The 26,639-nt window shown below is 43.1% G+C and overlaps 1 protein-coding gene across 1 annotated transcript in view; it reads right to left on the reverse strand.

Moving 5' to 3' along the window:
- TRANK1 (tetratricopeptide repeat and ankyrin repeat containing 1) overlaps window positions 1-26,639 on the reverse strand; it is a 128,027-nt gene that overhangs the window by 95,276 nt on the left and 6,112 nt on the right. The window contains exons 3-4 of the mRNA XM_081072994.1: window positions 6,544-6,676; window positions 2,125-2,265 (exon numbers count right to left, since the gene is read on the reverse strand). Coding sequence (XP_080929120.1) covers window positions 2,125-2,210 — 86 coding nt within the window. The 5' untranslated portion in view covers window positions 2,211-2,265; window positions 6,544-6,676. The remainder of the gene's footprint in view (window positions 1-2,124; window positions 2,266-6,543; window positions 6,677-26,639) is intronic.

The raw sequence follows: 26,639 nt of genomic DNA on the forward strand, positions 1-26,639 counted from the left end.
ACAAATACACAGTGGGGCTCTTGTTGCAGTTTTATGCTTATATATGCACGTGGGTGGGTGTGGTTCCTATTGTGGGTCTTAGTCAAAAGAGGACTGAGAAACGCATACACCTGAGGAAGGGGGATTTGACTTGGGATGAATGCCACACACACCCATCCCACCTCCATGCCCTGTGGAGAATGCAAGGGCCAGCAAACGGTACTGAGAACTCAAGCACCGATCATGCAATTCTACAAAACAGAGCTGACCGGAAAAAGCTGAAACAAACTTCTGACTCCCCTACAAGGTAGTACTTCCTATAAGGCTCAACAAAAGACCAAGCCATCCGTGTAACAGCCTTGCCCCAGAAAGATGCCTGGCACCAAGGAGGCTCAGCACAGACAGCCATGGGAGAACTTGGGTGCTGGGAACGCAAGGTCCTTTGCTCCCTGACCTTCCAGCTAAGGTTGACTGGACTAACAGCAACTGGGCTGGGGATTAGAGATCTCAGAGCCCCCTTTTTCTATTTAAATTTTTTTTCTTTATTTCTCAATTGCACATCTCCCTAAAAAATTTCGCTAGGAAGCACCAAAGCTTACAGCCTTCCAGTAACGACCCCCAGCTGGAAGGGGAGCTGGCCTGCGCTGCACGTGGAAAGATAAGTGCAATTTCAGCAGGGTTGCAAAAGCTCAGGGCACTCCTTGGGCTCGCGGCCGAAGGGGGCGGAGTGCGCCTTCCCAGGCTCTGAGCTCACGTTGGGAAACGATCGGAAGCAAAGACTGGGCATCTGGGGACTCTGCTTCTCGGCCTTGGGCCCCTGCTCTTCCCCTGCCCCTAGACTCATTTGGCCGAGGACTGTAGACCGTGTAACAAGCCCCTTTCTGGCAAGTCCCACTCACGATCGATCGGGCGGGCTGGGCAAGAGGCCTGCCCAGGGCTGGATTCGCGAACCTACAGCAGCCGGGAATCTACCGGACTCTCCAAGTTCCCCGCAAATCCCGCCCCGCGCCGGGCCGCTTCCCAGCCCGAGTGTGCCCGGGGGCGCATCCACGGGTCTTCTCATTAGAACACACCAGCGGCCCTGGGGTCCTCCCAAGGAGGTGGGAGGCGAGACCCGGAGCGGCAGGTTCTGCACCCTGGTGGGAACGAGGCAGGCCACGCGCCTCTGCAGTCCTGTCGCAGCGCGTCCCCTCGTCCCCTGGGGCTCGGAAGGCCAGCGCCACCCCCGCGCCCGACCCCGCGCAGCAGGCCCGGGTCTGCACCCGGATGAGCGCGGGGCCCACAGGGACGGCCCGCTCGGGTGCTGCCTCGGAGGTCGCCGGCCCCCGCGCGCAGCCGTTTCCCTCTAGGAAGAGGCGAGGGGCCTGGAAGACCCGAGGCGTCCCCCGCGCTTCCCGCGCCACTTACGCACCTAGTTGCCCGCGGGTCCCACATGGCACGGGCCCGAGGGCTCGCGTTGGGCCCGCCGCCACCGGCTCGGGAGCCGCTTCCCTAGGGGCAGGACGCAGCGGGCGGCGCGGAAGCCCGAAAGCCGCCGTACCCGGCAGGGGCGGCGCGGTGCAGCGGCCGCGCGGGGGCCCCCGCTCCCCGCGGATCCGCGCCGGGGCGGTGATGAGAGGGGGCCGGGGCGCGGGGACCCTGGCGCCCAGCGGTGTGCAGCCGCAGACCTATTCCAAGTTTGCACGTAGTTGGGAGAGACCGAAGGTTGTCACGTGCCCGTCGCCGCTGGGTGGGAGGGGGTGTTTGTCACCGTGTTCTAAAGAGGCATGTCGACGACTCCCCTTAAGCGTGAGTGCTCCAATGGAGTGGCTCTCGGCTGCCTTTGAAAAACGGGGATTTCGAGCCGGTTACCACGAGGGGCTGAGCGCACGCGCGCGCGCGCGCACACACACACACACACACACACACACACACACACACACTCACACCGGACACGGTCCAGCCATCGATGGATTCCACTTTCGTTACCCGAGCCCGCGCGATGGTCGCGGAAACTGAGAACAGGGTCAGGACTCGCCTCTTCGCCTTCCCTCCGTGCCCCTCATATAAAGAAACCGGAGCCACAGCCTGCGGGGCTCCGCACACCGGCCCAGGAGCCCCCACTTCCTTTTTGCCTCAGTCAGTCACTGGATACCAAGTACTTACTGGGAGCTCCAGCCTCCATTCTTGAGTCCCTGGGGATTCGGGGGGGAAGAGGCCCCCAACTTCTTGATGCTCACAGCCGTGTTCATGGCGCCGACGGTCTAGTAAGTCTCTCACCACAGGCAGGAACTAGCGGGGAACCTCCTGGAAGGGCAGTGTGATAACTGAGGTGGGGGACAGTTAGGACAACCTCAGGCTGCCACTTCCCCGTCGGTTCTTGGAACTATAAGCCACACACCCTCTCACCCACTGCTCCTGTTTGGGCCTCAACTTCTCTGGGACGGGGATTCCTTTCCCCCAAGCCACGGATTTGGCCCAATCAGAGAGCAAAGCCCCCTGCCCTCTCTTGGGGCAAGGCTTTGGCCTACACTGCCTCCTGGTGGTTCTCGCTTCCTTCCGGGGGACTACGCAGCCAGGCCACCCCTGTGTCGGGGAGGGGGACACTGCAGAGTTTTAGAGAAAGGGACAGTACAGTTTCCACAGAAGCAGAGAGGATTTGATGACAGTAAACACACTAAAAACGCGCAGCCCATGTACTTCCCTGCGCTGCTTACTCTGAATCAAGAGCTAGCCAAACAGTCTAGCTAGTGGTCTCCTTGCATCTGGAGTCTCACCTCCTCCCATTTCTTCTGTGCATTAATCTTCCTCAAATACCACCTTGCAACACTTCCAGTTTAAAAGTCTTCACCGGCATCCTGTTGCCTACTGGAGACCAGATTAGGTAGCTGAGCATTTGGGATTCTTGACAATTTTACCCTATCCTTCCAGTCTTAGCCTCCTCACACAAACATTGTACTCCAGTGGTTCCCAAACTTGGCAGCATATTCACATCGCCTGAGGGTCTTTTAAAAATACTGACGTCTGGCTTCTACTGCCAAATAGTCTGGTTTAATTGGTATGGGGTGTGATAAGGGCATCAGGATTTTTAAAATCTCCCCAGGTGATTATAACATGAAGCAAAAATTTTGGAAACACTGCTGGTCTCTAAATAGTTGGAGTTACTTGCTGTTTCCCAGACATCATTGATCCTTGCACATTTAGGAGACTTTACATATCCTTTCTCCAATGTTTTCCCCAACATCTCCCACTTCTATATTTAGGTAAGGCCCATACCACCTCTTCTAACAGGCCTCTTCTTCTGAGCCAACTGCAAGGAATCTCTGCTTCCAGGAGGCCTAGCCAGGTTCCTAACATAAGCATTTCAGAATATTTTTGTCATACTTCTTCCTCTGCAGCTTTCATTATAGTCCTCAAAACAGTCACATCAACTCAAGACAGTCAAGTCTTTCTTTTTAAAACTGTTTCTTCTCTTTGTTATATTAATATTTTTATCAAAATTATACATTCTCACAGTTAAAGGAACAGTACCCCTTCCCACCTGACTTCTTCCCCAGAAGCAATTTTTGTCTCTATGAGCAGATCAGGTAGACGGCTATTTTCGTATCTCTAAATAACACTGCTACTTCTTATTGTTGGGATGTTTTCCCCAGTTTTATGCATGATCAGGTAAAATTTTTTTTAGGTTGTGCTTGTCTGAAAACCTTCACCCTCCATATAGTTTGTCTGGGTATAAAATTCTAGGTTGGAAATAATTTTCCTACAGGATTTTGAAGCTATTGCTCCAGTGACTAGCTTCCAGTACAGCTGTTGAGAATTCTGGAAACATCCAATTACCCATTTTATGTGACCTCTCTTTTTTTTTTTAATTTTTGGAAGGCTGAAAATTTTTTTGTTTCTCCCTAATGTTTCAAAATTACACAATGATGTGCTTTGATTTGGGCCCATTCATTCATCCCATTATATATTGGATGTGTTCTTTCAGTCTTGAAACTCAAGTTCTTTTGTGCTGGGAAATGATCTTGAATTTTTGTTTATTTATTTTTTTTATGTCTTCTTCTCCATTTCCCCTATTCTGTCTTTTTGGAAATCCTATTATTGAAATATTGAACTTCCAGGACTGGCACCTGTAATACAGTCCCCTGTAACTACGTATCTATCAACAATAACTTTAAGTGTAAATGGATTAAATGCTCCAATCAAAAGATAGGGTGGCTGAATGGGTAAGAAAACAAGACCTTTATATATACTGTCTACAAGAGACTCATTTCAGATGGAAAGGCTGAAAGTAAAAGAATGGGGAAAAGATATTTCATGAAAATAGAAACAACCACAACAAAAGCTGAAGTAGCAATATCTATACCAGAAGAAATCAATTTTGAAAACAAAGATGATAACAAGAGACAAAGAATGACCCAGTAATCCCACTTCTAGGTATTTATCTGAAGAAACCTAAAATGCTACTTTGAGGGGACGTGTGCATCCATATGTTTATTACAGCATTGTTTACAATGGCCATGAAGCGGAGGCAGCCTGGGTGTCTGTCAATGGATGAATGGATAAAGAGTAGGTGGTACATATATACAATGGAATATTGCTCGGCCATGGAAGGGAATAGGTTCTTGCCATCTGCAGTGGCATGAATGGACCTGGAGGGCATTGTGCTGAGTGGAGTACGTCAGACAAAGGCAGATGCAATGTGATTTTGCTTGTATGTGGAATCTAAATAACAAAATAAATGAACAAATAAAGTAAAAAAAACTCATGGATACAGAGAACATTTTGATGGTTGCCAGATGGCAGGGGGTTTGGAGATAAGTGAAAAAGGGAAGGGATTAAGAAGTACAAATTTGTTGTTACACAGTCATGGGGATGTAGGGTATAGCATAAGGAATATAGTCAATAATATTGTAATAACTATGTATGGTGTCAGATGGGTACTAGATTTATTGGGGTGATAGATGGGAGGGGGTTGGGAAGTAAGGTAAAAAAGGTGAAGGGATTAAGAAGTACAAATTGGTAGTCACAAAATAGTCATGGGGATGTAAAGTGCAGGGGATGTAAAGTGTAGCATAGGGAATATAGTCAATAATATAATAATAACAATGTATGGTGTCAGGTGGGTACTAGACAAGCCAGGGAGATCACTTCTTAAATTACACAAACATCTAACCACTATGCTGTACACCTGAAATTAATATAAAATATTTAAATAAGTAAATAAACGGAAAAAAGAAACAAAAACTCTTAGACACAGACAATAGTTTAGTGATTACCAGAGGGTAAGGGGGGAAGTGGTGGTAGAAGAGGGAAAGGGTGGGAAATATATGATGATGGAAGGAGAACTGACTCTGGGTAGTGAACACACAGTGCAATATGTAGATGATATATTATAGACATGTACACTTGAAACCTATATAACTTTACTAACCAATGTCACCCCCAATAAATTTATTAAATAATAAGTAAACAAATAAAATGAAAAATGAGCAAAGAATCTGACTGGATATTTTTCCAAAGAAGACATACAAATGGTCAACAGTTACATGAAAAGGTATTTAATATCACTAATCTTCAGGGAAATGCAAATTAAAACCCCAGATATCACCTCTCACCTGTTGGAATAGCCATCATCAAAAAGACAAGAGATAAAAAGTGTTGGCAAGGATGTGGAGAAAAGGGGACCCTTGTGCCCTGTTGGTGGGAATGTAAACTTGTACAGCAACTATGGAAAACAGTATGGAGTTTCCTCCAAAACATGAAAATAGAACTCTATGATGCAGCAATCCCACTTCTGGGTATTTATCCAAAAGAAACAAAATCAGTATTTCACAGAGATTGCTGTACTTGCTCTTTCATTGCAGCATTATTCACAATAGCCAAGATAGGGTTAGGGAAACAACCTGTAACAGATGAACAGCTAAAGAAAATGTGATAGATGATAGATAGATAGATAGATAGATAGATAGATAGATAGATAGATAGATAGATAGATAGATAGATAGAATGGAGATATATAATGAAATATTATTCAGCCAGGAGAAAGAAGGAAATCTTACAAATACTAAATGATCTCACTTATATGTGGAAGGAGAGAGAGCGAGCACCAAATTCACAGAAACAGAGAGTAGAATGGTGGTTACCAGGGGCTGGGGCAGGGACTGGTCATAGAGTATATGCCTTCAGTCACAAGATGACTAATTTCTGGAGATATAATGAAAAGCATGGTGACTGTAGTTAATAACACTGTATTGTACACTTGAATTTTGCTAAGAGAATAAACCTTAAACATTCTCACTACAAAAAGTGGTAACTGTAAGGTGATGGATGTGTTAACTGTGGTAATCGTTTCACAAAGTATACGTATATCAAATCATCGTGGTGTATGTCTCATTATAAATAGATACAATTTTATTTATCAATTGTACCTCAATAAAGCTGAAGGAGAAAAAATTAATTTGAAAGAGCAGGAAAAGTACCTGGTGAGAGCATCCACAGTTCTATCCCTTGATTCTCTGTGGCTTGTCCCTTACTATGATGTTTTGAAGGCCAGAGGCTCACTCTACATATCATTCTGCTTCTCACCTGTGGTTGGTTGGTTGCTTGAAAGAATGACAAGCTCTTCTCCCTTGAAAGTGTCTAAGAATCCACTTCAATGATCTTGAATAACTGAAAATTAACAGACCATCTTGAGGACTTCGTTCAGCCAGAATCATCACTGTCAAACACATCCAGGAAAACAAATGACTATTGAGTCACTAGTGGCCACAATGGCCACTATACCAAGTGAAGATACAGACCCAACCCCATGTACCCAGATAGCTAACCAAGTAAGAAAGACAAACATTTAGATAGAAGATAAGGAAAATAGAGTATGTAAATAAATATCAGTTGATCTTTTTAAAGGGAAGAGCTTATACAATGCCAAATAGAGGAAGTGCAATTTATTTTCATTCAACATGTATGTAGCATTAATTTTAATTCCTTATGATAATGTAAGTTGCTCTCAAACAGTCCTCTAACAATATTAATCATCCCTGTTTTACAGACAGAAAAAGTAAAGAAATGGAAGGTTGAGCGGTTTGTTATACAACCAGTTGGTGAAAGGGCTGAGACTAGAGAACACTGATGAGCTCAGAATGGGCTTGGCTGTGCTTCTTGGATCCTGAGTTTGGTCCACCCACGATTCTGATACTAAAGCATGATGTCATTGGAGACCACTTATTACACATTACATATGCCTAGAGGCACGCAGGTCTACAGAGTAGGGAAAAATCACTCTAAAGCAGGGGTGTCCAAACTTTTTTCAACGCATATACCAACGGCCATATGCGGTAAAATACACAAACAGCCGGGCCACTCACTTGAGGTAAAGTACGTATTGCCTCACCTGGTATATTTAAGTAAACTAAATATATTTTTGGAATTTGCTGCGGGCCAATTAAAAATGGATTGCAGGCCGCAGTTTGGACACCCCTGCTCTAAAGCAACTTCTGTTTTTCGTTTCAATTCAGTAGAGTTGATTCTTACCCTGTGTAGCACTCAGAGAATACCAATGAAGTGTGTTATATGTGACACTAATCTATTCTGATAACGTAGGAGGAGGGGCAGTGTGGACTATGTACAGTCCTACCTGGACACATACAGATACATGTCCTCACACAGATACCTACACCCACACCAAGAATTGCACATTCTCAGACATGTACACACAAAAAGTAAACCACTGAACATGCTCATTCAACTTCAAGTAGCTACAAAACACACACACACTACCCTGTCTTGGTTTCCCCACTGTGATTGGCACATCTATTCACATGTGAACCCACCAACACCCTGCCCGCAGCATGAGTTGCCCCTCTAAACCTACGAGACAGCCCTAACAGAGGCAGACACAAGTATACTATACTCGGTAGCGTTTATACTCACACTCCTGTCTGTCGACTACACCCACCTGGACGGCCTAATCTTGGAGCCTCCATACCCTTAGAACAATGATTTCAGCCAGGGGTGATTTTCCTTCAGGAGACATTTGGCAATGTTTGAAGATACTTTGATTATCATAACTTGGTGGGAACAGGGAGAGGGCACTGCTGACATCTATTAGGGAGAGGCCTAGGATGCTGTAAACTTCCTCCAATGCACAGGTCCATCCTCCACAGCAATGAGTTATCCAGCCCAAAATGTCAATAGAGCCAAGGCTGGGAAACTCTGTCTTTGAAGGAGTGGGCAATTGTCTTGCACTTAGCAACCTGCTAATAAACCACCTGGGACTGATTTCTCCTTGATAATTGGCCATGGTTTGCACCACAAAATTCCAACTCTGCTACTTAGACCAGGGTGGGCAGGTTCCTACCCCAAGGACAACCAACGCAGACTAGCCAGTTCCCCCTGAGGCAAACCGATGGGAACCACCAGTGAGAAGGCTGTGCCAATAGGAACCACAGTGATTTTCTGAACCAGACCATTTCTCAGCAATTTGAATTGGAGGTTAGAGTAGAGAGCCAGGACAACTGGTAGTAGAAGCAAAAGATGAAAAATATTGAAAAACAGCAGCCATCCAGGCCATAAGGGCCCAAGTCAGCCAAAGGCATCAGGTAGAGAAAGAGATGCATGGAGGGAAGGTAGGTAGTTGGTTTGAAAAGCAGCAGGAGTAATCAAAGCAGATGCAGGGAGAGTGGGGCATCATGATATTAGATAATCAGTAAATGCTTGTTAGCAAGAATCATTGAGAACCAAGCTATCCCGAGGAAGCATCCACACCTTGTTCCCCAACTGCAGGAGGCCTGGCTGAAAGATGGTTTCTGTGAACATGTGAGTCTTACCTCCCTTATCACTGCCTGGGACCTCATGATAGACACTGTTGTGGGTTGACTTGTGTTTCCCCCAGAAAAAAACATGTTGGGAGTGCACATCCCCTGCACCTCTGTGGGGACAAAGCCCCAAAAAGCAGTTTCCAGGCTCTCGGCCTCACATAGAAAGGTGCTGGCTCGGGTAGTAAATGGCCATCAACTGTGATCAGATGGCCAGCAGCTGTGGCTAGTTGGCCGTCAGCTGTAACCTGTAAGCCATTGGCCACTAATATAACTGCTGTGGCTACGCTAGCAGAAGGGAATGGGGGGTAGCAAGAAGATGGTGGCTGGCAAGCGCGGACTGCTTAGATTATGTAGATTATGTAGATTATAGATCTAGATCATAGATTATGTAGATCCTGCTTCCTGTGTCTCCAGCCCAGCCGCCAGCGAGAATATATTGTTTTGACTCCCCTACTTATGGCTCCATGGGTGTTCCTTTTTGGCCTTACCGTGTCCTGCGTTCTTGGGCGGGTAGTGGGAGCTGAGACCCTGCACGACAACCTCAGAATGTGACCCTATTTGGAAATAGGGTTGTTGTAGATGTAATTGATGAGGTTATACTGGAGTAGGGTGAACCCCTAATCCAATATGACTGATGACCTTATAAGATAGCCATATGAAGACACAGAGACACAGACAGAATGCTATGTGAAGATGAAGGCAGAGATTAAAATGATGCATTTCAAGCCAAAGAATGCCATGGATTGCCAGCTGTCTATCAGATGCTAGGAGAGAGGCATGGAACAGATTCTCCCTCAGAGCCGTCAGGAAGGACCCAATCCTGTTGACACATTGATTTTGTTGGACAGCTAGCCTCAAGAACTATGAGAGAATACATTTTGTTGTTTTAAGCCACTCAGTTTGTGGTACTTTGTTACAGCAGTCCTAGCAAATGAATACAGACTTCATTACCTAAGGTAACCCAAGGGCATTAACACTGCCTCTTGGCCATGAGCTTTAGAAGACTCCAGGACTCTGGCTCTCTGACCACACGCCCCCTTTGAGGGCGAGGAGTCCACTGGCCCAAAGGGATGTGTCCATCCAGAGCCCACGCCTTCCATCTACACCATGATCTTGGCCATAATTCCCTGCCCAAATGGCTCTGGGCCTGCTTTCAGGGTCTGGTCAAACCTAGTTCTTGAATCTGTCCGAGAGTGGACCAAACTGCTGGTGTGCAAACCTCTAGGCCAAGGGCTAGCCAAGGAGTGGCTGTTTGCTAGGAGCACGGGAAGCTGTGACAGAACTGAACTTGTGAGTTGGGTTGTCCACACACATGTACACCTCATGCTAAGGGACAGAGATGAGACAAGGAAGAGAAAGAGGGCAGGCTGTGGATCTCCACGTGTACTATTGCCCCGGCCCCCATGACAATCAGTGGTGGACCTATCACTCTCATCCTCACAGACAAGAATTAATGTCCAAGGCATAGATCCTGGGCATGTTCATTCATTACTCTCTTTGTTCCTCATATAGGTTCCAACCACATGTATGTTCTGCCTAATTCTAGCTCACACCTGTAGATGGGATGGGATGTCAAAGCAGAGGTCACAAATTCAGGTGCCTAGACAGACAAGACACATATCATAACTGAGTGTATCTGGCCACGTGTCAGTACCAGGGAAAGGTAAGATGTGTAGCAAACCAAGACAGCCAGGCTCCTTCTAAAGTGGCTTCAGCTGAGAGAGGATCCAAGATGGTGGAGTAGATAACCACTCTGCTTGCCTCCTTCCCTGAACACATTAAAATTATAACTAAATTATAGAACAAGCAACGTGGAGAACCATCTAAAATCTAGTCGAACAGAAGTCCTATGACTGAAAACATAAATAAAACGTCATGTCAAGACTGGTAGGAGGGGCATAGATGAGAATCAGGCTTGCCCCAAACCTCCGTGAGGTGGTTGAGAACCAGGAAGGAAATCTCAGCTGCAGAGGTTCCCCTCGGAGGAGCAAGGGACCCCAGCTCCAACCAGCCTCCCCAACCCAGAGCACTGGTGCCAGGAAGAAGAGCCTCCACAATATCTGGCTGTGATAAACAGTGGGGATTCTGACTATCCAGGTGGAACAGAAGGCTGCAGGAAATCCAGAGGTTCTCTTAAATGGCCCATGCACAGACTCTCTCATTCCCAGGCACTCAGCTTGGGCTCCAATGGAAGAACAGTGACTCAGGGGGTGTCAGAGATGTGTAGAAGGCAGATTGAGGTGTGTGACTTCGGAGCGAGGGCTGGAGGACGGTTGCCATTCTCCCTGTGACGGGGTCCTTCTCCCATGCAGCTGGCAGGCAGGCGCCATCTTTACTGTGTTGAACCCTCCCCGACAAGCCAAACCTGAATCTAATTGGCCTGGTGAGCTGCTCTGGGACCGCCCCATCCAACTCTCCCAACGCAGGAGGCACTTTCTCCTCGAGCAGCCAGCCCCGACTGCATTTCATTTTCCTGGAAAACTTTCTGAATCCATAGGCCCCAGGCAGCAGCGATTGGCCTTGGTATGCTCTGAGACTTGCTGAATAGCTCCAGGCTCAGCACTGGCATCAGACCAAAATATATATTAACTGTTGAACACAACTTTTCCCACTCTAGTGACTCCCTGAGACCCTGCCTCACTAACTTGTGTACCACATGAGGCTTTATCAGTGGCTGAAGCTTAAGGAAGCTAGCAGATGGCAGCAAGCCTCGGGGTGTCCTGGCATTTTTCAGAGCTGTCCCAGGCCCAGTATGGTGGCAGACATCCTCAGTTCACAGCATGGTCTCTCCCATGCACCTCCAAGGTTAGCACAGGCAGCAAACAACTGGGAATCACTTTGTAGTTTCTACCGGGTAGTCCCTGGCCGGTCATAGGCAGAGAGTGACCTGAGCCTGCACTGGAGCCCCTCCCAAGAGGCCCCAGAACCAACATACTTGGAGGTTGGCTTTAGATCACAGCAGACCACCAATTAGCCCCACAAGTGGCACACGCAAAGGGTGGTCTCAACAGGCACCAGAGCCCTCTGGGTGGGAAAATCCCACTCAGTGGGAAAAGGGCCCCTCACAGCAGTCTGTAAGCTGTGGACATGACCAAACCCCCCAGCCAAATCAGCCTGAGGGTCAATCCCACCCACTGACACGCCAATAGCAACAAAGGCTCAACTATAACAGCAGGGCACACACAACACAGAAGGGATGGAAGGGATGGAAAAAGATATTCATGAAAATGAAAATGAAAAACAAACAAACAAACAAACAAACAAAAACTGGGGTAGCAATACTTAGGCCAGACAAAATAGACTTTAGAACAAAGGCTAGAACAAGAGACAACGAAAGACCCAGTAATCTCACTTTAGAGTATTTATCTGAAGAAACCCAAATCCTACTTTGAGGGGACATGTGCACCCATATGTTCATTGCAGCACTGTTTACAGTGGCCAAGATGTGGAGGCAGCCTGGGTGTCTGTTGATGGATGAATGGATAAACAGTAGGAATATATGTGGAATATTGCTCAGCCATGGAAGGGAATGGGTTCTTGTCATCTATGGCAGCATGGATGGACCTGGAGGGTATTGTACTGAATGGAGTGTAAGACACAGAAAGATGGATGCAATGTGATTTCACTTATATGTGGAATCTAAAGAACAAAATTAACAAACAAAACAAAAACAAACTCATAGATGCAGAGGCCATATTGATGGTTGCCAGATAGGAGGTGAGGCAGGTTGTCAGCAGGACTTCAGGCAGTCAGGAATTCCCTGGTACAATAGACAAGGACAGTCATATCTTCAAGGCCGTAGCCCTGGGAAACATCATTAGCACAGGACAGCTGGTTTCTTGCAAAAACTTTCTCAAAAGCTTCCTCAAGGCTGAGAATTTGATAAAACTGTACCACTAGACGTCAGCTTTTCTCTTTAGATATACAAGAAAAAGTATAAAAAGAAAAGTCTTTGCTTTATCTGATGGGCATCCCAGCTTCGGGTACCCCTCCTCCTGTTCGGGAGCTTTAACTCTTTGCTTTAATAAACTATCCTCTTCTGCAACCTCTGGCCTCTCTGGTCCATGCCTCCATTCTTCGGTTTCACGAAACTACGATCCCGGTGTGTATACACCGGTGTGTATACACCGGTGTGTATACACATACATCGGAAATCCTACATCAGATGGAGGTTGGGGATGAGTGAAAAAGGTGAAGGGATTAAAAAGTACAAATTTATAGTTACAAAATAGTCATGGGAATGTAAAGCATAGGGAATATAGTCAATAATATTGTAATAACTTCGTACAGTGCCCTGTGGGTACTAGTTGGGGGATCGTTTCTTAAATTATACAAATGTCTAACCACTATGCTGTACACCTGAAATTAATATAAAATATTGAATGTTAACTCTAATTGAAAAATTTTAAAAAGGGGGGGAAAGTTAAGGGGAATAAGAGGCCCAAATTTCCAAACATAGAACAAATTAAGTCATGGGGATGTAATATACAGCAAGGGGAATATAGTTAATAATATTGTGATAACGTGGTACGGTGTCATATGGTTGCTGGACTTATCATGGTGATCACTGCTTTAGGTATAAATGTTGAATAGCTATGGTGTACACCTGAAACTAATATAACATTGTATGTTAGCTATATTTTAATAAAAATCTTTTTTAAAGAAAGTGGCTCCAGCTGACTGTTGCCATAGGTGGGCTTGATGTCAAAAATATTTTGTTTTTTTATAGAAACCAGAAATCTTGATTTTATTATGTGAAGTTCCTACTTAACTAATTCAAAAATTTAACACAGGGCCCAACAAATAAAACCCAGCCACATATAGGCCAGATAGGTGAGCCAAGTTTAGTAATCAATTAGCCACAAATCGTACTAAACCCCAATACTAGATCTGGCTGGCAAGCTGAGGCAAGCTGGGAGCTACCCCACACGTGGTTTGCCTTGACCTCACTGAATTCCACAGTTCAAGGAAGTAATGGCGTTTTCACATGCCGTTATTTTTGCAGCCTGATATGGCCTTTCCACCCTCTTCTATCTGATAAAATCCAAAAGTCCCCTACGACTCATCTCTATCATCATCATCTTCCATGTGTGTAAACCTGAACTGACCCATCCGCTCAGCCCGATTCCCAATTTCACAACTTCCTGCTTGTGGTCGCACAACAGCCTAGCTAACTGTCCCTCCATGTCTTTCCTTAAGGAAAGAAGAGTTTGTGAGATTGTGCCTTTCTGGGACTCTGTTCCATCGTTGTGTTTACACATGATGTCTCTCTGTCTGGTCCCCAAAAGATGGTTTGCAGCCAAAGACAGGTAAGATATCTCACGGGAGATACAACCTAAGCCAGGTGGAACCGAGTGGGGACCCCTAATGAGCTACCTTAGAAGAATAAGGGAAGGGGCTTTGCCTCCCCTTCCCCCTGCCTGGGAAAGTCTGTTGCGCACCCTGGCTTTTCCCTTGCACCTGTTTGTGAGAGAAGTCATGAGAACAACAAAGATCAGTTTTCTCCACTTATCTCTACGGAGCTGTTACAATATGAGAGACTTGACCCTGAGAAGGTACAGACCTTAGGTAAGACATCATGGGAACTTGTGCTTCGGCTGTTTGAAGGTTAACATAATTGGCTTGGGATGTTTCTATAACGTGATAAGTGAGTCTCACAAACCGTGCCAAAAACACTGCTACTCCCTTGTATACTTATCAATAAAAGCCTCCAGTCGGCTTTATTCAGGGCTCCAGTCCTCTGAGACTGAGAGACCCCCGGCCTTCTGAGAGATTTAACAGCATTAAGTCTCTGTTTGTTTCTTTCTTAAAAACTTAACCCAAACCGCCCCTTCTCGCCTCCTCACTGCCCTTGTTGCGGGGGACGCGACACCTGCTCAGTGCCCCTTATTCATGTCTCTGTTACAGCCCATATCACATTGCTTTATAACTGTTTACTTGTCATTTACCACTAGACAGCGAGTTCCTGGAAGTCTAGGATTTTATCTTGTTCATTCTGAGTTTCTGGCTCCTTGCCCTCACATGACACAATACTTGTGGAATGAATGAATAAACAATACATATCAGTAATGAGACCAATGTCACAAAACTACTTGATCTAATTCCAAATTGGTATTCATGACAAGTTTATTGACAATGTTTATTATATAAGAGATTAGGAGTAGGGCAAAATCTTGTTCATCAGTATGACTAAGGATTTGCATTTGAACTGGAGAACTAATTCTCAGGGTGGAAGGGGAGGAGCAAAAGAAGAACGATACAGAAATGAAACTGAAGACTGAAAGACAGAAAGCTCTGATGGTGAGGATACTAGAAACAGCGAGACAACAAATGAAATTAAGTGATTGTGATGGAGGGTTCTTAACGGGGAACTGTGCAGAAAGGGTTGTGCAGGGATAACAGAGATGATGAGATAAGAATGAGAAAGTGCTTCCAGCACGCCGCTGACAGCCACCTTGAGCAGGCTTTTGTTTCCTGTGGTATGATCCTTGTTGATTCATTTCTCCAGCTTCAGTCCTAGGGGGACTTGCTACCGTGTTTCCCTGAAAAGAAGACCTAGCTGGACCACCAGCTCTAAGGCGTCTTTTGTAGCAAAAATTAATGTAAGACCCGATATTATATTATATTATGACCCAGTCTTATATTGTATTAAAATAAGACTGGGTCTTGTATTAATTTTTGCTACAAAAGGCGCCTTAGAGCTGAGGGTCCCGTTAGGTCTTATATTCGGGGCAACACAATTCCTAGAGCTGTGGCTTTCATTTAGGTATGCCGCCACCTTGAGGCAGAAGTGTGCAGTTACACCATTAGGCGACAGGTTCAGATATCACCTCCACCCAAGCAGAAACACTGCTCAAGCCCAGCACCTTTATAGATCCAACTTACTGGCATTTAAATGTCATACACAAAATTTTTTTAAATCAGCTGAGGTCAAGCAAAGGGAAGACCAGCCACTCATTTCACAACCAACAAGCCGCTCCTTGATGCTCATTCCTTCTCTTGTGTTTTCCTCCTAACTGGTCTGTCTGTAAGGCTTTCGGGACAGAGGTTTATTCACCTTTGCTTCTTCCACAGGGCCTTACAAACTGCAGGTGTGTTTGCTTTTTTTTCAAATCTCTGCTTAGTGCATTTACATGGAGATGATAACTTGTAGCAAGTTTGTTTAAAGCTCCAATAACAAGCGAAATAAGCCAAAAGGACAAATACAGTATGATTCCACTTATGTGAGGTACCTAGCATACTCAAATTCATAAGGAAAGTAGAACCACTTCTCAGAAGTGGTTACCAGAGGCTGAAGAGAAAGGGAAAGGGCACTTGCTTAATGGGTAGAGAGTTTCTGTTTGGAATGATAAAAACATTCTGGAGCAAGATAGTATGGACATTGAGAAAGAGGATACCTACCAAGAAGGGTTACTGGTGGCTAACAGGGCTCAAATTTGAAAAATAAGAGAGCCTAACAGCCATTTGTACACAGGAGCCTCCATGCTACACTAACAGAGAAGACTGCACTAAGCTACCTACTTGCACTGTGTTCCTGCCATCCCAGCCAGTCCTTATAAAGGAGTTTCTGGAATTATATTTCAACCAATTGGGCTGATGCTTTCCCTGTCTGGTTGGAGCTGTGCAGCTATATGCCCATCGACATCTTCACTGACCAATCAGAGCAGCTCCATTCTGACCAATCAGGACAGTACCTTTTGGACCAATCAAACTGTGAGGATTTGGAGTCCTCATTTGCATGAGACAGACTGATCAGGGACCAGGGGCAGGGACTTCTGTCTCTGTAAGTCAGCTCCCCTCTGGCTTGGGGAGCACACTTTCCCTTTCCACCAAAGACTGCACTTCCCCTGCGGGATCTGAAATACTGATGATGAAACGCCAAAGATTTCTTGCCAGAGAGAAGCAGAGCAGGGCAGAGCAGAGCATAGCTGTACAGAGAGGGACCTGGCCTCAGGGCTGCCTTTCCCCAGGGCTGCCTCACAGCTGTGCTGCTTCATAAATGAATAAATGAGCTGTAACACTATTGAGGTGTTCCACAGCGATGCTGTTCTCACAACCATGCTGTATCACAATTGAGCTATTTGCACTGAATAAAGTTTCTTTCTTCACCATACCCCAAATTGGGGATTCCTGTTGGTGTTGAATTGGTGCTAATGACCACTGGTTGACGATAGGGGTGACTGTGAATGCACTTTATGCCAATGAATTATACATTTTTAAACAGCTAAGAGGCAAAGTTTAATATTGTATGTATTTTCACACAACAAAAATGCAAGAAAGCTGGTCAAGCTCTACTAATATAGACAAAACAAAATTTAGGTCAAAAAAGCATTAGAGAGGGCCACTTCATTATTACAAAAGTTCATCTGGAAAAATGAACAATTCTAAATGTGTATGTGCCAAATAACTGCCTCCATCTACGTAAAACAAAGGTTGTCAGACCCGCAAAGACAAATTCACAACGCTGGTAGGAGATTTTAACAATATTCTATCAGGAACTGGTAGACCAACAGTCAAAAATTCTACACATTAGCACCAGAAGACATGCATAAGGATGTTTACAGCAGCATTATTCACAAGAGCTCCCAATTGGAAACAACCTAAACATTCATCAATAGAAGAGACAAATCATTGTGTTAGATTCATCCAATGGAATACTGCACAGCAATGGAAATAAACTACAGCTACATACAACATGTATGAATTTCAAAATATAAGGTTGAACAAATGAGGTCAGACATAATACACACTGTATCATCCTACTTATATGAAGCTCAAAAATAATCAAACCTAGACTATGTGTTTAGGGACGCATCCTTATGTGATAACATTACTTTTTAAAGCAAGAAAGCTGTGTTCATAAAGGTCAGAATTAGGGATATCTCTAAGAGGGAAGGGCAGCATTGTGATTGGAAAGGGGCATATGAGCTGGGGGGTGGAGAATGGTGGTGTAGACCTCTAGGGTTTTGACAAAATTGTATTTTATGGCCTGAATAGTGGTTATAAGGGTATTTACTTTATGACAATTCATTAAGATACACATCTGTGTTTATCTACCTCTCTGTATGTGTCCTATTTCACAATTAAATGTTTTTAAATGAATATATCTTCAAAGTTCTGTGAAAAAACAATTTAGAACCTAGAAATCTATATCTAGCCAAGCTAGCTATTGAGATTGAGGACAGAGTAAAACCATTTTTACACCTGTTTCAGCATGTTTATCTACTACTTACCTTTTCTGAAGGAGATAATTGAAGATGTTGGCCAGGAAATCAAGTGTGAGGAGTATGCAGAAAACAAGAAATAATAGAACTAACGTTGTTAATCTAATGAAAAGAAATCCCAAGATGATAGCTTGCAGCAGGTTTTGAAAGAAATCTGTCTAAATCAAAATAGGAGGTCAATGGGTTCTAAAAAGATGTCCTTAAGAACTCTAGATAGACCCTGAACTATTTTGCAATAAAAAAAGAAACTATCAGTGCTATGATGAAAAAGGCTTTTACTTTTCCCAGTTTGGGCCAGGGTGGGGGGAGGCAATAAAAAATTCCAATAAGACAGGAAAATTATGATCCAAATTTGAAGCAAACAAAAAAGGGTATAAATTTGGACAGCTGTGGTAGTTTAAGAAAAGAGAATCCCTTGATGATTTGCTTGGAGCATTGTCCTTTGAGGGATTTGGGCTCATGACATTATAAGTATAGGAGAAAATGTAGTATGTCACAGCAATTTATTATTAATTTTATACTTCTATCATCAACCTAGAGACCAAGTGGAGGGATAGTTATGATATCTGAACAGAATGTTATACATTTTTTCAACTTTGACAATGTAAATATAAAAGTGGAGTCCCCTAACCCTAACCCCACTGGACGGTCCCAGGGACTAAGAGGTGGAAGGAGGGATGGAGGCAAAGGCAAGGGCAGAGCCAAGAAACACAGGTGAAAATTGACAGAAGAAACACAAATAGTTTAAGAATAGAATCTAAATTGCAAAAGTAACAAATGGGACGAAAACCAATACAACTGTGAAAAAATGAGGCAAAAAGAAGGAAAGGAGAAATTGGGTGGTATGAATTCACTAAGTGCATGTTTATCAGGATAGACAATAAAGAGACAATGTTTAGAGATGATAAATTGAGTTAGTGATACATAGAGAGATATGAAACCAAAAGAATATAAAAATTACAAGTGGTTATCACCAGAGCATAGCAATGAGGGGAGGGGAGTGAGGGCACCACAGCTTTTTATTATGTCTTTGGGCATTTTCTGATTTTTTAAACAAACCATCGATAGACCTAAATATATAGACTAAAAGGGAGTATTTGGTGAGGAGGCGTTCTTTTTCTCTGTACACTTGCTATGGACATGTTCGTGCCTGCTTCCCAGCACCATTCATTAAGTAAGCCTCGTTGCCAGGGAAACCAGCTTTTCACTGATACCAAAGATAATGCTGAAGCCTGCTGTTCGTTCACCAAGCAACCTTTCTCTTGAACCATGCCACCTTCCAGAATTATCTCGTCCCAGTGTGATGCTGTACAGCTGTAGAAAGCTTACACCTGCTGTCTCTCATTTCCCTCTTTGTTGCCTGTGACACTGGCTAAGGGGTCTATACCAGTCGGCATGACCTGCTGTCCTTGTTTTATTACAAGCACACATGTTCACGAGAAATGAGTATCAGTCTATTCTCTGTGCATCACAGCACAGAGAATAGTATAAAAACCACTTTACGTTTTCCATACTTGCTTCACCGATCCCAAGGGGAGAGAGGGAGAGCAGAGAGATTACTTTTTTTTAATACTAATTATGTTGATATAAATAACATATAGTGATGCAGATATTAAGTATAGTTTTATGAGTTTTGACAAATATATATACTGTAGAACCAATACCCCAGTCAAGACATAGGGTACTTCTACCAATGCAGAAAGTTCCTTCTTAGACCTTTTTAGTCAATACACACACACACACACACACACACACACACACACACACACACGCACGCTATCCCCTCCGCCTTACTCCCCCATCCCCCCACCCCCGTTTCCCACATTCACTCCCCACAGGCAACCACTACTCTGATTTCTATTACTATGGTCTCATCATAGTTTGGATTCTTTTGTTCTTGACCCTCATATAAACAGAATGTTCCCTTTTGTGTCTGTTTCTTTTGCTCAGGATAACATTTTTGACATTCATCCATGTTGTTATGTGTATCAGTAGTTTGTTCCAGATTAGTATTCCACTGTATGAATAGAACACATTTTGTTATCCAATTCCTGTTGATGGACATGGGTTTATTGCCAGTTTTTGGTTATTATGAATAAAGCTGCTCTGAACATTCTTTAACAATGAAGTTTTTTTTGTCACGTTTTCATGTCTTGCATAAATACCTACGAGTGAAATTGCTGAGTCATGAGGTAGACCTATGTTAAACTTTATAAGATAGTTAAACTTGATTCTTTCTAAAAATTGTGGTAAAATATACATAATGTAAAATTTGCCATCTCAACCATTTTTAAGCATGGTTAAAAATGAAGTACATTCACATTGCTGTGCAACCATCACCACTGTCCACTTCCAGAACTTTCATATTGCAAAACTGAAAGTCTGTACCCATTAAATAATAACCCCATGCTCCCTTTCCCCCAGCCTCTGGCCACAACCTTTCTACTTTCTATGAATTTGACATTCTAGGTATCAAGTTTGACACTCGAGTGGAATCAAACAGCATTTGTCTTTTTGTGACTCGTTTATGTCACCTAGCATAACGTCCTCAGGTTCACCTATGTTGGAGCACGTGACAGGATTTTCCTCCTTTTTAAAGCTGAATATCCCACATATGTATACCACATTTTGTTTACCCATTAATCCATTGCTTACACTTTTTGGCTGCTGTGAACTTAAATGTACAAGTATCTCTTTGAGTTCCTGTTTCTACTTCTTTGGGGTCTATACCTAGAAGTGGAATTGCTGGATCATATGCTAATCCTATTTTTAATTTTTTGAGGAAGTGCCATACTGTTTTCCATAGTGACTGTACCATTTTACATTCCCACCAAAACTGCACAAGGGCTCCAATTTCTCCAAATCTTTGTCAACACTTATTTTCTCTGTTTGTAATAGCCATCCTAATGGTATAAGCTTGATTCATGTTTAAAAACCTTTTTTGTTACGGAATTTTTAAATATACGCAAAAGATGGGAGACCTCTCCATGTACCCACACACAAGCTTGAACAATTATTGACATTTGATAACAGGTAGAGAAGGACACACCTTCTCCACAGCAGCTATAAAAGCAGGGGCAAACAAAGATCTATGTGGAACTTCCAATTAAGGAAAGTGTTTTGCAGGCTGCCTGACCAATAAGGCTGGATAACTGGTGTCCTGTTTCTGCCTGAGTTCAAGGCAGGGGCTAACAGGCAAGTATACTTGGCAAAGGATCAGCAGATAGGTCACAATCTACGGCAGAAAGGAACCCTTACCATCATTCATCCCCAGACTGTACTCTTTATATTCCAACTAACGAATAATTTTCCTTTCATAGATGGAGGCTAACTCATGTATCTTGCTGACTCATGTGATGCAAAAGGAGACTAAACCAGATGCTGTAGGTGATACTGAAGCTGGTTGGCTTTCCTAGTTATGTGAAAACGTGAGGAACCCAAGCCAGGCACAAAAGCCAGAACTGAATTCTCCATCAAGCCACATCCATGCTTGAAGTAAGAGCCAGTGTCCCCTTGAATGGGAAACTCCTGAAATAAGTCCCCTGAATATCTGCAAGCATAAGTCTGCTATTCCTGAGCTGGTCCTTACCTTTTCCAGGAAATTTATGGGATCAGGAATGGCAGGTACCCCTTGCATTAACTGTATTTTCTGATTTGCCATATTCTTGATGCTTTGGCATTTGGGGCCTTGCTGACGCAAGGCTGACTGCCCCTCCCAGGGCTGGCTAATTCCTACACAGAGCTACATAATTCCTGCTCCCCTTGGAGCAGGCCTTTCACATACAAATCAGAGCATAAGCCGATCCAGAGCATAAGCTCTGAACCACTTCCTCCTCTACCTGGCTCTTATACTCTAGGAGGCAATGTTCCTCTGGCCTAATCATCCCATGGCCAGGTACTAGACAACTAGAGAGAGAGACAGATCCTATCTCCCAGAACTGGCGGAAATTATTCAAACTAGCCAATCCCATTTACCTGCCTTGCCATGCCTTTCCCATGGAAACCACAAGTGAGGCCCCTACCCGTGCTTTCCCCCCATTCCTTATGGCTCCTGACGGACCTTGGTGCTTCCCGTGTGGCCCTGGCCCTGCATCACGTGGAGTGCCCCCTCCTCTTGGGAACTGTGAGAAACAAACTATCTTGTCAATGGCAGTCATTTACTGATCTGTTGGCCTCACCATACCTGAATAAAATAAAACCTGCATTTTAAAACATCCTTTCTTCAGCCCAATTTCCCACTCAAAAGGCCAACGAACTGGACAAATAGTTCATTGCAAGGTAGCTCTTCCAAAGAAAAAGAATATCAGTAAAAAGACCCATCCCTAGCTATAGCCTAGAAAATTTTGTGAAGTATACATTTTGAAATGTAGAATTTAAAAAACTATACCATCTATATTCACTTTTAGAAAAAGTTACTTAAAGATTTACCCCAAAGGAGAGAAGACCTTTAATTTTTCAACAATGTTTTATAGTTGGAATGTAGAGATGAGCCGGGGTCATCTTATGCAGAAATGCATGGAAGCTATCGAAGACTAAGGATCACAGCAAAGGATACAGGAGCCAGCACAAAGAAGCTCCCAGTAGTCAAGGATGAGGCAACATGAGCATCCAAAAGAATAATGACTGCAAATTGACTGAAACTAAAAATATAAAGATCTATAGGTTAATAAATAAAAGTTTGTATTAAAATACAAAAAGTTCACAAATAAAAAAGAGGAGAGACACCAACTCCTAACTCTGAAAATCAGTGAGTAAAGGGGAAGAACTGAGCATTTATTCAGAATTCAACAATTACCTAATCAAAGCCTACTAGTGCCAGGCACTGGTCTGGGTACTGGAGATTCATCAGTAAAGCAAAATAAATTCTTACCCTCGTGGATCTGTCCCTCCTTTGCATGTCTGCTTCAAACTATATTTCAAGGTAACCCAATAGTTCTAATTAGGAAAGTTCTACTTTGTGGAAGAATTTCAACCAACAATGATCTATGTATCAAAATTATCGGGTGAAAGACTGACAGGGAAACTGACAAGAGCAGAATCAGGCTGTAACCATCTGAACCCACTGGCCAATCTTAGCATTAAGAATACTGGGAAACACCAGCTCATCTGTGATCCTGATGGTAGGCAGTAAGCAGCACCCAGTACCACCTATTCAGGATTCTAGCCACAGTATTTAAACCTGCATCTAATCAAGCCTTTTGAACTAACTTCAACTCTACACAAAACATAGAAGACAGAGGAACAGATAAAACATGACAGAAAAGAAAACAGATAAATCCAGAATGTGACATTCTATACAGCTAACCTGGTTTCTCGAAAAAGACACTGGCATGGAAAAAATGGGGAGCAGGCAGATGGGGAGGCACCATTTTCATTTCATTCCTCTGGATGAAATAAGATTTCAGAGACACAACAAATATGGTTTGTGGATTTGCTTGGATCCTGATTTGAAGAAGCCAACTATCGTGTTTCCCCAAAAATAAGACTGGGACTTATATTAATTTTTTCTCCAAAAGACACATTAGGGCTTATGTTCAGGGGATGTCATCCTGAAAAATCATGCTAGGGCTTATTTTCCGGTTAGGTCTTATTTTCGGGGACACACGGTATAAAAAGTCATTTTTGAGATCAATTAGAGAAATCTCAATATGAACTAGGCATTAGTTTTTTTGTCAAAGAATTATTATTCAGTGTGACGGCATTGTAATTATATATGAAAATGTTCTTGTTTTTTAGAGATTAAATATGAACTTCAGTGCTAAAGGAGTTATCTCGATGGTGTGGCACAATATCCACGTCAGTCAAATAAGAATTCAAAGCAAAAACAGACATAGTAAAGGCTTAGAAATTCACGTTATATTGACAATAGGTTTGGTGTACAATGGAAACAGGTTAATTATTAAGCAAAGTGTAAAAATATCCAACTCAAGGATATGGAAAAAATAAACTATCAAAACATAAGAAAATAGGAAGAATTACAGAAAATAAAAGCAGCAATCAAGAAATTAGAAAACAACAGCACAGATGTATAAACACAGAACTAAATTCTTTGAAAAGGACAAAAAAATAAAAACAAAAATAAAAATCTGTAATGAGGCTACTTAAGAAAAAAGAGCCCAAATGCTAGGAATGAGAGAGGGAGTATAACCAGAGATACAGATGAGATAAAATAAAAATTCTATGAACAATTCAATAAATTTCAAACCCTTAATTAAATGGAAAATTTCCTAGGAAAATTAAAACATTAAAATTCAATATGAAACAGGCATAAAAGAAATTTAAAAATTGTCAGTAATTACCTGATGTGGCAGTAGTTCATTCCTTTCAATTTTTTCAAGCCCTCTAGAAACAGGTAATATGCATACTATTTTAACTATTTCAGAATACACATTAAAATATGAAAATTGTATAATTTTTATTAAATATCTAACAAAATGACATCTCAAAGAATTCTTAGATTCCTAAAGGATTCCTGTGTAAGCCCTGAGAGATCCTGTCTCAGCCATTGCTAGCCAGAACCAAACGGCAAGACAGTGAGGATTCTGGGGACTTCTACCTGGCAAACAGGTAGTTCCTTACAAGGAATGGAGTCATGGGGGCAATCTAGTAAAGACAGCAATGGCAGAGTGGGAAAGGTACTGGAAGGGGGGTCAGGAAATAGCTTTTGTCCTGGCTCTGGTACGTAATTCAGAATAACCTTAAGCCAGTGTCATGGCTTATGTGAAAATTATCTATGCAGATTACAACCTCTTTAAGGAGAGGGTCAAATCATTTATCTTGATTTCCCAATTTACAAACATGCCTAGTAGCGCAGAGTGAGGGGTAACAGGGAAGGGATAAAGGATACGATGTAAGATGGTATAGGTAGAAAAGGGTGTGTGCAGGGTACGTGTGGGTGCAGGTCCTGCAGGGCCATGTAGACCATGATAAAAGACCTTGGATTTTATTCTGACTGGATACTAAGCCATCGGAGGATTTTGAGCAGCAACGTGGCATGGTCTGATTTATATTTAAAATTAGAAAAAAATAAGGACCCCTCTGGTTGCTATGTGAATATTATGTGGGAAGTATGGAAGCAGGGTATATATACCAGAGGATACCAACAGAAATAGGTGTGTATGTTCACTGAAAGACAGATACAAAAATGTCCACAGCAACTTTATTCATAATAACAACTGGAAACAATCAAAATTTCCATCAATACTAGAATGGATTCATAAATCGTGAGGCATACAAGGGAATACTACACAGAAGTAAAAAACGAACTGCTGCTACATGCAACAACAGTGTTGAACAAAAGACACAAGAGTACATATAATTATTTCATTTCCATTAGGTTTTAAAACAGACAAAAGTAATCCATGGAGATAAAGTTCAGAATAGTGGTTAACTGTGTGGGAGGGACACAGGGTACCTACTGGGATGTTAGAGATGCTCAGTATCTTGATCTGGGTGATGGGTTCAAGGGTATACATATAAATCCACTGAGGTATACACTTAATATTTGCACAGTTTACTGACTGTAAGTTCTATCTCAATAAAAAAGAGAAAATATTTTGAAAGAAATTCTCTGAATGGAGAGCTACAACCATGTGTTAATCAGTAGTGTTGTCTTCCAAGTATTTCTGGTTTTCCTCCAAGGCAGGTGGAAGGATTATGCCCCTTAGACTTTGGAGTGGCCACGTGATTTACTCTAGCCAATGATAGGGCTTTAAGGGCCTGTGAGTGATTTGCCATACTCTTCATTTCCCAAAATGAGCAGCCTCACCCTATGTGGTATCCCCTTGGTCAGCCTGAGTCCCAGAATGAGCATAATTTAGGACAGGGATCGGTTGATGTTTTCTGTAAAGGGTCACACTTAGATACTTTAGACTTTGTGGGCCATATACTATGTCACAACTACTCAACTCTGCAATTGTAGAGAAAAGCAGACAATACACAAGTAAATAGGCAAGGCTATCTTCCAGTAAAACTTTATTTGCAGAACAAGCAGATTTGCCTGTGATCCACCCCTGACCTAGAGCAAAGTCCTTGCCCAAGTGAGAGAAAAGTTGTGTGAGACAGATTTTGTGGATGTTACTGTGTGGCAACCTAACCTATCCTGATACAGAAACTGGTTCAGTTTCCAAAAAGCCTGAAATACTGAACATTGGCTTCATTGGCAGGCATTCAGGACACAGTATTGGAAGATGGAAGAAATAACTTATGGAGGGGCAATTCACGTTACAGATGGGCGAGAACTGTTGTTTGAGAGAAGCTGGAAAGCAGATAATGTACCCTTTACTAAAGGAAAAATACTTTATGGTTGCTGAATTTGACAAAATGCACAGGAAAGAGATGAACTCAATATAAAATATAATTCATCATTTTGTAACCATAAATGCAAGGGAACAGAGTTCACAAATTCAATTACCCATTGAGTAGGATGAGGCCACTTTTCAAACATGAGAAATGCTGTAATCCAAAGTTTGATTAAAATCCAGTGTTGCAGCAAGGATGAAATCACTGGATGACTATCATACCTACTGTATGATCTACTGTAAGATCTCTGAGTTAATGTGCTTCAGACTAAAATCGAATTAAGAGTATAATACTGGTTAATCCCTTCAATTGGACAAAATGGCTCAGGCATAAAGAGAAT

The sequence above is a fragment of the Rhinolophus hipposideros genome (assembly GCF_964194185.1).
Source record: "Rhinolophus hipposideros genome assembly, chromosome: 14".
NCBI lineage: Eukaryota > Metazoa > Chordata > Mammalia > Chiroptera > Rhinolophidae > Rhinolophus > Rhinolophus hipposideros.